The 12,960-nt window shown below is 45.9% G+C and overlaps 1 protein-coding gene across 1 annotated transcript in view; it reads left to right on the forward strand.

Moving 5' to 3' along the window:
• The window catches only part of LOC146020665 (dipeptidyl peptidase 4-like), a 122,319-nt gene that overhangs the window by 12,916 nt on the left and 96,443 nt on the right, over positions 1-12,960 (forward strand). Inside the window, exons 2-3 of the mRNA XM_083153944.1 lie at positions 2,760-2,800; positions 3,318-3,405. Coding sequence (XP_083010070.1) covers positions 2,760-2,800; positions 3,318-3,405 — 129 coding nt within the window. The remainder of the gene's footprint in view (positions 1-2,759; positions 2,801-3,317; positions 3,406-12,960) is intronic.

The raw sequence follows: 12,960 nt of genomic DNA on the forward strand, positions 1-12,960 counted from the left end.
TCCCCAACTTGTGGGCAATGCTGTCCAATGAGTGGCCCCTGAGCTAAACATGAACCCCAAGGCTTTTATTGTTTTCATCTTCAGTCATGACTGGCAGTACTACATAATCATGTTATATGCTTCAGACCAGAACCCTAGAATTTTATTTATGATTGAATAATGATTTTAAAATATAATTCATTGGCTAGTATTCAATGCTTTGGCAAGCGCAGGGACAGCGTACTCTGTAATGCTTTTGCTTGTGCTCGCCGGGCTTTCGCTGGCATTTTGATTCGCTACCTGCCCCGCCGTGCACCTATATAACACCTCAGGGGCTCGCTGCCCCTGATGGCGGAAAATCACCCATGGCGGGGCAGGCATAATGGCTTACCAGCCAGCCTGCAGCTAGGCAGGAGGGGACAGGGCAGCCACAGCAGAGGGACGGAAGGATGCAGGGACCCCCTGCCCACTCGTGGGTGGCATGCAGCGCGGTCAGGCATCTCAGGGTCAGGTCGGTAGCGCTGGCGGGCAGTGGGTCCCTGCAGTGTATGTGAGATCAGCAGCGGGGTCCCTTCAAGTTCACATATGCTGCAGGGACCTCCTGCCCGCCAGCGCTACCTGACCCTGTGCTGCCAGATCCCGCTGCATGCCACCCACCAGCAGGCAGGGGTTCCCAACTATTATCAGGGAGGAGAAGGAGGGCTGGCAGGGAGACAGGCACATAAGCTGCACTGGTCCTGCTCATGCATATGTAATGAGCTGGGCCAAGCGCAGTGAATATCTAATGAGCGGGTCACCACCCCCCCTGCTGACGTCATGAAAAAAATTTAAATATATTTATGTGCTGCATCTTTTTTTAATAAAAATAGCAAAACCCTTCAAATCCTCCTCGTTGCTTCTACATGATTAGCTGAGGAAGGAAACCCTAAAGGCCCCCATACACTAAACAATTTGGGCATGATTTCACCCGATTCGGATGAATCGGGCCGTGAAATTAGGCCAAATCACACATATAGACATCCCATTTTCTAAATCTTATGTGCAGCCCGGAGCCCTGCGGGGGATGCTGGTTACCAGAGAGCTGGGTGGGGGGAGTGGCGGCGAAGGGAACCGGGTAGGGGAGGAAGCCTCTACCATCAGTGCGGCAGCGGGAGCAAGGGGGGGGGCGCCACAGGGAACCAGGCAGGAGAAGAGAAAATGCTGCCGGGCAGCGGCGCTGCGCCAGCGGCGGGAGCATAGACAGGACTTCAGGGAAAAAAAAGCCCATACAAATGAATGGCAAGCCATTCATTGGCTGAAAGAGGTCTCAGCCAATCAGTGGCTGCCCATTCATTTGTATGGGCTTTTTTAAAAAAAATCGTGTTCTCCTGCCACTGGCGCTGCAGCGTCTTCACTTCTTCTGCCCAGTTCCCTGCGCCGCCCCCCCCCCCCCCCCTGCTCCCATGCTGATAGTAGCAGCTTCCTCCCCTGCCCAGCACCCTGTGCCACCTCCCTCTGCCTGGCTCTCTGATAGCTGGCATCCTCCCCACTGCTATCCCCCGATCCCTGGTCCCCCTGCCAGCATCCGCCGCCTGCAGCTCCCCGGGGAACTGCATGTGATAAATAGCATGCGATTTATCACATGCACAACTTGGCACATTAAGTGCCAAATCGTGTGTGACCCTCCCCCCCCCCCACCCCCGGGGAGCTGTCAGGATGATTAGGGCCTACTTGTCGGCCTAATGTATGGGGGCCTTAAGACTGTCTGGTGTCTGGTCACCTTATTTAATTTTCCTCCAGAGTGATTTTAAAAAAAGATAATGATTTGTGAAAGGACCAAAACAAAAGTGTACTTTCACATGCTTAAAAAAGTGAAATCTATGATGTGGGATTGCAGCTTTTAAGGTATCTTATTGAGAGTTGCGCTAACTGTATTCCTAATAAATTTTTGCACTTGTTATAATTTCTTAACCCTTTGCAGTCCAATTTTCTTTTTTTTTTTTTTACAGTTCAAACAGTCTGGTTTAAATGTTTCAATTAATTGTATTTGTTTTTTATTATTCAAAAATGGTCTACATTGAATGTTGAGCGATGTTAATGTTCTTTTTTTTTAAAAGTGGCTCTCCATTGAATCTGCTACTAGCGCTAGGGCTGTTGAGTCTAATTATGCAAAATGTCTTTGATTTTGTTAACGGACTCAATTTTGAATAGCATTGACAGCTAAAGTAAATTGTTATTCTTCATAGATCAAACAGATCATGTGGCAACTCTTACATTAACTAATCCAATGTGTTGTGGATATTGTGTTATTATTAAATACAGATTTGTGATCTTCCCTCTAATATTAATGAATTTACACACATTCTGTTCATTTCTACAGCCCTTGAATTATATAAATCTTAGCTGTAATTTAACTGTGGAATTCAAGTTTCCTGATTATAAAGTGATCTCACACACTCGCACACTCACACACACACTCCTCCTTCGCAGTGCAAAACAGCTGGCACAAACTTTTTCTGTCTTTCCTGTAGAGTTTTGAAGCTCATTCTGTTGCAGTCCTCACTTTCCACTCTGGATGTATGTCTGAGCTGCCAGGAATCAAATCATGGTGTAGTTTGGCTGGAATAACCTGCAAGGACTAAGGACTATTGAGTCCAACCTGAATTCTGCTGAAGTTGATCCTCACTAATGTTTAACTATTTGAACTGAAGCTGTTAACACTGTCTTGAGTGATCACGAGATATCTAATACTTAAACTTTTCTTCTGCTTGTCTTCTTCACTGCTCTCACTCTTCCCGGAGACGGGGAATACATTCCTCTAAGCAACTCAGGAAACATGAAGGTGAGTGATTGTACCATACAGTGCTAATTAAAAAAATACAATTAAATATTAAAATGAATTTATTAAAATACTTTTATTTTTGCCAGAGATGGGAAATCTGTCAATCCTGCTGTTGTGGAATTGCAAAAACATTCTCCTCTGCCAATCAGTGGTAGATGGAACATCTAGTTCCATAACAGCTTGACTAAACTTGATTTAAGAGTTAAGCCAAGGGTTCCAAACAGGGTCCTAAAGGCACAATGGATAACCATGCTTGGTCACAGGTGACCAAATTAGTACTTTAGTCAATTTAGTTTAACCACCTATGCTAAACCATGGATATTCTTAAATTCTGGTCTGTTGGGGGTGCTTTGAGGACCGAGTTTGGTAAGCGTTTAGCAAAAAAAGTTTGTCTCCATTATTGGTGATGGCAGAGTGTTCAAAGAGGCATCACTAAAACTTTTTGTCACTTCAGATTGAGGTTAAGCTTGAAAAGTACTGAAACTTGAAGATTTGAGTGTGCCCTTGTGTGTTGCAGGCATGGGTGAAGTGGGTGATCGGCCTGCTTGTGGGGGCAGTCGTCATTGTTGCTATTGCTGTTCCAGTGGCTCTGCTGGCAACTAAAGGTAAGACTGACATGTTCTTGGGTACTGCCATGGGAGGGATGTGCGAGACAGCACCAATGCTCATTTCTCATGATTTAGACCAGTGGCTCTCAAACTCGGTCCTCAGGACCCCACACAGTTCATGTTTTCCAGGTCACCTGACAGGTGCACTCATTAAAGACTGATACATATTAAAAGATCCGCTGGTGGAGCTAATTATTTCACTTGATTCTGCGAGGAGACCTGCAAAACATGCACTGTGTGGGGTCCTGAGGACCGACTTTGAGAGCCTGTGATGCAGACATATATATATATATATATATATATATATATATATATATATATATATATATATATATATATACGTATTTTGAGTGTGTGTTGTATCATCATTTTTTTTTATTTAACTGTTGATAGGTGATATGCTTAGGCTGCACTGTACTAGGATGCTAATGCAGAATTGAGCATATGCCAATTTGCAGAGACAAGTGTATGTACAGCTGTAATTAGACATTTTGCTGCTTGGCGCATATTTCTCCAACAGGGACATAAGGCGAGTCCTGGCGCCTAGGGAATCCTCTTACTATGATGCCCCTTCCCACATGATACTGTATATACATTTATAGAACATCTATACTTACAGAACACTGCTAAGAACATGGATATGGTACCAATCCTTTTGTACTGTCGTTTATGCACTTAATTTCAGAGCTCTGCCATTTAGTTACATATTTTTTTTATTATAAATCCCACATTTCTTCGCAGTCATATCCAGAACATTCCGTCACATTTTCCTTTATGATTAAACACATGATTAAAAATACTGTCATAACCAATATTCTGCTGCATTTGACACTGTGGATCACACTATCCTTTTACAAACACTACACTCCCTAGGTCTTAATGATACAGCCCTTTCCTGGTTCACATCTTACCTATCTGATCGCTCTTTCACTGTTCGCTTCTCTGACTCTACTTCCTCTTCACTACCTCTGTCAGTCGGAGTTCCGCAAGGATCAGTCTTAGGTCCTCTGCTTTTCTCAATCTATACCTCCTCGCTTGGCAAACTAATCAGCTCTTTCGGATTTCAGTATCACTTATATGCGGATGATACTCAAATCTATCTATCAACCCCAGAGTTGTCACCAGTGGTTTTGGGCCGAGTCTCTGAATGTCTCTCTGCCATCTCATTTTGGATGTCTTCTCGTCAACTCAAACTCAATATTTCCAAAACTGAATTACTTATATTCCCGCCAACTAAGAACAGTTACCATCCTGATATCTCCATCACTGTTGACAACTCGACAATCTACCCTACCCCACAAGCTCGTTGCCTAGGGGTCATCCTCGACTCTGACCTGTCCTTTGTTCCCCACATTCAATCTGTCTCCAAATCATGTTACATGCATCTAAAAAACATATCCAAAATACGACCGTATCTCACACAAGACACTACTAAATCTCTTATCCATGCACTCATTATATCCCGCATTGATTATTGCAATAGTCTCCTAACTGGTCTTCCCAAGAACAGACTCTCACCACTGCAATCCATTTTAAATGCTGCTGCTAGGCTGATCTTCCTTGCAAGACGCTCATCGTCTGCTGATCCGCTCTGCCAGTCCCTCCATTGGTTGCCTGTATATTACCGTATTCAATATAAAACACTTCTACTTGCATATAAAGCTATTAACCATACTGCACCAGCATATATCTCTGCACTTATCACAAAATATCTCCCATCTCGACCACTCCGCTCTGCACAAGATTTGCGTCTCTCATCTGAGCGGATCACTAGCTCCCATTCACTATTACAGGACTTTCATCGGGCTGCTCCCATCCTATGGGATGCCCTTCCATGCACAATAAGACTCTCCGCTAGCCTCCAAACTTTCAATCGTTCCCTGAAAACTCACCTCTTCAGGCAAGCCTATCATATTTAAGTTCTACACGCATAACCCTCTGAGGCACTTATGTATTATATAGCTTCCCTTCTGGACTTGTAACTTGGTGGGACTGCTATGCTATTACTGGTGCCCAGGGCCGGCGCTACCCACTCAGCAGCTCCTGCAAAGCAGGGAGGCGCCATGCTGAAAAGGCGCCATCTCCCTCCCTGCTCTGCTAAAGCTGCCTCAGCCCTCACTGTCTCCTGCACGCCGCCCGTAGCACCTGTCTAACAGCGGGCGGCAGTATGGAGAGGCTGAGCATCTCCCTTCACCGCGCACACACTGTGCTCCTCCTGCGACCTGCCCCCTCTTCCTCAGGGACACTTGCACTGAGGCATGTAGCACTGTCTGTGAATGCCTGGATGACATGTCATGTCCGGATCAGCCCCCTACCCATTGCTCCCTGCGCCTGTCAGCTGTCAATTAAATGACGAACAGGCAGCAGCGCCCCTCCCCTTCCTTCCCTCTTCTCAGTGTGCTGTGCCAGTGCTGCTGCCAGTTCTCAACACTCCGCCCGCCCTCTATCTCCTCCCGTCTTCTTCCATCTCCTCCTTCTCTCCCCTCCTTTCCCCCTCAGTCATGAGTGCTGCACATACTTTTTGTACTGCTTTTGGATCGCATCGCACACACATTGCACGCATGCTGTGCGATGCGATGTGATCTAGCCCATAACGTATGCGATTCTCGCAGCGTGTATGGGCACCTTTAGTGCCTCCAACATTTTGCGGACACAGCACTGAGATGGTGTATGCATACATGTACATGCACCCGAGATCCTCCATAGGATTGCATGTTGCATACACTCCCACAATCGTGCTGCAGCTTGTTGCAATGGCAATGTGAAAGGGCGCAAAATGTATGGTTTGCAGGAGGGCGCCGGACACCCTAGCACCGGCCCTGCTGGTGCCTGTTCTTGTGTCTCCCCCCTATATCCCTATAGATTGTAAGCTTGCAGCAGGGCCCTCTAACCTCCAAGTCTGTCTGTTACCCAGTTTGTTTTATCACTGTCTACTATTGTAAAGCGCAACGGAATCTGCTGCGCTATATAAGAAACTGCAAATAAATGAATAATATCCAAACCCATAACCTTGGATATTGCAGTCAGACTCCTTGCTCTTGGAGCTATTTGTCACTGTGTGGGAAATTTTTAGAGTACTTTGAAATGCATGCCTTAAGGATTGTGTGACTGAAGCTACTTAGGGATGTGAGGGGGAGATGGAGGAGTCCAGGTGTTGCTGTGAATTAAAGAGGAGAAAGTGGCAAGTTAGATTGATCAAAACCGAAAATTGACAGGTGCTGCAGCTCCCGTGACTTGTGCTACATGTCGCACCACCTCAGTTACTGTACTGAGTGTACACATTTCAGTCACATCACCAGTCACGACTGAAGGGGCATAGCTGTGCGTTAACATTGGGATCTGATGTTGGTACTATTTATAGAGGGCATGTTGAGAGAATTACTGGTGAGTATTCAGACGCATAAATACAACTTTTTTCAGGACTAACATATGCTCCAAGGATAGGGCAAGTGCCCACTAACGACGATGATGATTGGTATCAAAGCAAGGAGCTTATTCTGGTCCGTTCGCAGCCAGCATTCATTCACAAGGGGTCCGATGTTTGGCATATGTGCATGTGCAGCCACATTTCTGAGCATATGCATACACCGGGTGCGGGCGGCCACAACAAACATACTGTTTACTGGGTGCACGCACCCAAGACTGCGACCGGGGTGTGTGGCGGCGGATAGTTTAATGGGTGTTCTCATGTAAACGCTGGGCGTTCCCATGGTGATCGGTCTAATCTTAAAAAATTAGGTCGACCATGTTGATTGTGTCGATCTTCTGTCAATACATGTCTAGTGTATTTTGACCATTCTTGGGTGTCTACCTAATCACTATCAACCATTAGCGGTCGACATAGTGACTATTAACCTAGACAATGTCGACCTGTCATCTGGATACAGTTTCAAGAATTTGTTGTATGGCTTAGGGCCCCCTGGACTCAGGGGAGCTTGTCCACTGCAATCCCTGCACCCATAAAGCACCATTGCTCACTAATGATGTGTTGGGTTGTTTTGTCATAGAAGTATTACACAGAGACTGGTTAAGACTGATTCGGTCTTAATATTGTAATTTCGATGAATTGCGCACTAGTTACTTTACCAATGTTGATGGACCTCTGGTTACTTGTAATAATGAATGTGATGCAAGACTGTTGTTATTTGTGAACAAATGCATTATTTAACACTTGAAAAATCGTGCATAGGTTAGATAGATGCGGGGTGGGTTGGGGGGTGGTGTAGATACAGACAAGAGGTATACATAACTTATGACCAGGCGCTGATATGTTCAAGGTGTATGGTACTTCTCCGCCGTAGTAATGATAAATATCATGCGGAGGAAAGACAGTAAATATAGTGAAGTACAGTGGGGTACAACAAACAAAAATTTAATTGGTACAGAACAATGTCTGGTAGGTCACATTCAGATCCTCCAGATAAACATATATATTTTTAAAATTTCCAATAAAACAAGGGTAAAGAAATCCAAATGAAAAGGGTTTCTTATTGGCTCAACACATGGGGCAATTACCGGAAGGGATGGAACTGATGGCCAGTTCAAATAGCGCATGTGAATCTGTCCCGGGGCAAATCACGAATCATCAGCTTCCCCAATTTCCGGCACTCTGCTCCAGCGTCAACACCGCCAAGGCTCCCAGACTGACTGACGCGTTTCAACTCCAACTGGAGTCTTTTTCAAAGTCCTTAGGTGTGTATATTACCCTAGTATCCGTTGCCGTCTTATATGCTGTCCTTCTAAGTGTGCGCTCCTGTCTCCTGGTCACTTCCGGGTTCCGACCCGGACGTGACGTATCGCCGCAATGCTGCGTCTCCATGGTAACTATTGTGTGCTTTCGGCCTCCAGGCCGGACATGACGTTCCTTCTTGCTGTTGCCTAGGTGACGCATCCTGGGTGTACACAATTGTTGGTGCCGCTACGTCATCTCCGCTGTCTTACGGTTTAGTTGATATGTTGCCATAGTTTCCTACATAGCTGGCATTGGAGGAAACGGCATCAATAGCAGCTTGTGAATACATATCCTTTAACATACAGTGACGTTTCTGCAGCAGACAGCTTACAATAATATAATATAATACATAAAGTGGCAGTGCGTATGGGAGGTATTCCTCTCCCCTGCAATGGTATTATAATACAGAAAGTGACAGTGCATACAGATATTCCATATTGCATTTCCCTTAAAGTGACAGTGCATACGGGCAGCTTATGTTATATCACTCATAAAAGTGGCAGTGCTTCTCTATAATTTTCTATGTATAACAGTTAAAATGGGAATCTAAAAAATGTATATCAACATATTTTAAAAACACATTATAAAAACCATTTTATTTCATAATCTGCATTGAGGCCTTTAGGTGCTAAAGTGCCTAATTCGTATATTGTCTTCATTTCGGCTTTGGCCAATTGGGTGGCAAGGTCCCTTTGTCTCCAGTGACCCTTCACCCATTTTAGCCCACAGAACCGTGTAATGCAAGACACATCTTTTTGATGGTATTTATTAAAATGATTTGGTAGTGCGTGGGTTTCTAGGCCCTTTTTGATGTTTCGAATGTGTTCGCTGGGGGGTGGTGTAGGTCTCACTGTTGGATCGGTGTCACAGGGACCTCCAATGCTGCAGATCTCACTTCAGTGTCTTCTGCAGATTGGGTTTTTTCTTTTCCTCCCTTCAATGAGAGGTTTGGATGGGTTTCAGCAGACCTCCGTGGTTGGGCAATGCACGGGGTCTGTTGTCATGGATGGGGCTGAAGTGGGTTGGTAGTGGGAGGCTAATCGGGGTTGTGGATGGGCACTGGCAGACCTCTGGCCAGTGCCAGATTCGGTCTTAAGAAAGAGGCTGGTTTTGGCCCCATTATGTTTGTAAAATCAAATACATAAAAATGGCTAAGCCTGATTTGGGCTCCACATTGCCCACTGGGCCCTAGACAGCCAGGAATGGAGGTTGCCTAATTCATTAACTGGTTCTAGTATTATGGAGTTAATACTGAGCATACCTCCCAGTAATTGTATTCTTGGCTGGAATGGGCGTGATTTAATGAATTGGGCAAATTCATGGCAAGGTTTATTGTGTTGAATTGTTCTATTGCACAATATGTTATTATTATATGATTGTTCAATTCGATGAATAATCATGCAATGATTTACTTTTTTACCATAGAGGAGGCTATTTACCTCGTCTCAAATGTTTAATATGAACATTGATTTATTCAAACTGCATAAAATAACAGGACAATAAACATAATAAGGTAAACTGTTAATGCAAGAAATCCAAATTTGCTTGTCAATTGCAATCTAATTAGGGCAATTAAGGTTTAGTTAAATACAATGTTCTTCATAAATCGCTGGTATCTTAATAGTACACTGCACATTTCATGTAGGAGGCAAAGCAGATCCAATTGACCTACAACTTGTTTTCATTCCAATCTGATTGTTGAAGTTCGACCAAAGTTCATAAATGCTTTGCGTAAGACATTTTCCTTTACTTTGCAGTGTACTTTTCGCCTTGATTATTTATGAACACATTTTTATAAGCATTATCAACAACTATAATTCATGTTAATACACACCTTGGGAATAGGAATGTACTATAATAGCAAAGACATTAAAACAGAAAATGAACATTTCTGTTAACATGTTAAATATTTTAAGGATATACTGTATATACAGTAGGTGGGAGTAATCTTAAACGGGTCATTTCAAAACCAAATTGTCTTCCTCCCAGATGGGAAAGAGGTCTTCCCTATGTATACCTCTCATTGGGGTAGATGTATGAAGGGGCACTATGTGCTTTATGCACATACAGTAGCGCTCCTTTAACTGTAAAGGCCCCCATACACTATGCGATTTTGGGCCGATTCCATGCGATTTCCGCACTTGGGCCGATAAATCGTGTGAAATCATCCCAAAATCGCATGTGTTTGACATTTGATCCGATCCGATGCGCAGTCCTGTGCGCATCGGACCGGATCAGGAGGTCGGACGTTCAGCAGGTACGATCACTTCCGACCTCCTGCAGTGGGCTGGGAGGGGGGGGAGAATGAGTGCCCAGCGGGGGATGCCGGTGACAGTGGGGCGGGCGGCGGTGATAATCACCGTGCTCTCACTGTGCAGCTTGCTGGCAGCAGTGTCTCTGGGTGCAGCGGGGGATGCCGGTGACAGTGGGGTGGGCAGCGGTGATAATCAAGTCTGTCTGTTGTTACCCAGTTTGTCTTATCACTGTCTACTATTGTAAAGCGCAACGGAATCTGCTGCGCTATATAAGAAACTGTAAATAAATAAATAATCCTCATGCTGTCAGTCACTCAGCGGGCGGGCAGCGGCGGCTATTACATCTTTAAAATAACATGTCAAATGACTATCCGCCTTCTGATTGGCTGAGATAGCGCACTCTCAGCCAATCAGCGGCCGGCCAATCAGTGGCCGCTGATTGGCTGAGAGTGCGCTATCTCAGCTAATCAGAAGGCGGATAGTCATTTGACATGTTATTTTAAAGATGTAATAGCCGCCGTTGCCCGCCCGCTGAGTGACAGCATGAGGATTACCACTGCTGCCCGCCCCACTGTCACTGGCATCCCCCGCTGCACCCAGAGACGCTGCTTCCAGCAAGCTGCACAGTGAGAGCACGGTGATTATCACCGCCGCCCGCCCCACTGTCACAGGCATCCCCCACGGCACCCAGAAATGCTGCTGCCAGCCCCCACTAGCGCCGCTGCTCACCAGCACCGCCAGTGCCCACCCCACCCCCCCCCCTGCTCCTCACCGCCCGGCAGCTCCCAGGTTTATTTTATATGTGATAAATCTTATGCGATTTATCATATGTAAAAAATGGCACATCAAGTGCCACATTGTATGTGAGTTTCCCGGGGAGCTGCCGGGCGTCTCGCAGGAGAATTGGGTCCGACTTGTCCCTATGACAAGTCGGCCTAATGTATGGGGGCCTTAAGCTTTTACTTTTTTAAATGTATTAACTGCGCACTTAGGGGTTATTCAATGTCAGCCGCTTTTTCCGCCAGGGGAAATAGCAGCGGCTGCCTATTCAATGCTGCCTTTCCGAGAACATTGGAGGCAGATTTTGATAAAACAGATTCGACTTTAAAACAAGTCGGATATGCTTTGTCGGAAATGACTGCGGATTGTCAAATTTACGGACGTTTTGACGATCCATGTGTGTTTTCACCAACACGCCCACTTTCCGACACTCGACAACTGCAACATTGCATACCAGCTGTCGAGTTTAATTTGTGCTGGGCGAAAACACCCCGGGATTCCTACTGTCGGGATGTTCTGACAGTCGGAAATGCCATATTGAATACCCCTCTAAATGTGCGCAAGGGGCAGTCCGGTGCTTACCTCTGAAAGCCACTGTCCGATTGAAGTTTGCCACACTGGTGATTTATGAATGCTTGACATGCATACATCGCCTGTAAAAACCTCTGTGCCCGCTGCGCCAGCCCTGGGCTGGCGTTGTCCTCTCCCCATATCAAGGACAATGTTGTCCCTGCTGTCGGCTCTGGGCTGCATAGGAGATCTTGCGATAATAGCGAGATCTTGCGCAAGCCCAGTACAGCCGGCTTGGGGGGAGAGTGCTTTGTTTAAAAAGGCGCATACCCAGTCCTGACAGCGGCGCCGATAAGGAGAGATGCGGATTGAAGATATAACGACTCTCCTTATCGGCAGGGGGCTTCATAATACATTAAGGTGATATGGGTGCCCGCTTCCCCACGTTATTGTAGGAGAAACGGGACCCCGATTAATGAAAAAACATAAAATGCATTGGTACTTATTTCCTAGCACGGCGCCCATCGCAGGTGATTTCATACCTTAACTTAAGGTATGCGATGGACGCGACCGATGCGATTTCAGGGCTATTATTAGCCTTTTCCCCGACTAAAAAAAATCGCGTCCATCGCATGGCTTAAGTTAAGGCCACCAAGCCTGAAGTGTGGTGAGCGCAGCTAGCCCCGCGAGGGGACACGTAATACCTGTGAAGTAATGTGCGTCCGCTCGCCACGCTTCGGGCTTGGTGGCTCGCTGCGCTTGCCACGTGGATAGTGGGGGTATGAATAGGTTGGAGGACACGTACCGCCGCCCCTCGCGGGCTCGCTGCTCTGCCACACTTCGAGTTGGTGTTGATCGTGGGGTCCCCTTAACAATGGGGGGGCATTTGACCCATCAGGGTTGGGAAACAATAAAAATTGGGGTTTGGGGGCCATTTAACATTGGGGCCAATGTAAAAATTGCATCAATCTCGTTGATTGCATCGCATGCGATTTGGTTGCATGCGATGTGATCAACACGATTTTTTTGGACCCGATGGATACAATCTTGATCGCAGGCGCCTTGCTAGGAAATAAGTACCAATGCATTTTAATACCTCTGCCCCGTTACCTGAGTATGGGACCAATCATTTGCGATCAACTGAACTTTGCTTCAGGGCTATAGCAGCAAACGTATTATAATCGATCCAGTTTTCTTCAAAAGAGCTCTATACAACTCTACTGAGTGGATGGACTGAGGTCATTAGCTGTGTGCACTGAGGCATAATCTGCACAG

Source organism: Crinia signifera, chromosome 7 (genome assembly GCF_055691185.1).
Source record: "Crinia signifera chromosome 7, ASM5569118v1, whole genome shotgun sequence".
In the NCBI taxonomy this organism is placed as follows: domain Eukaryota; kingdom Metazoa; phylum Chordata; class Amphibia; order Anura; family Myobatrachidae; genus Crinia; species Crinia signifera.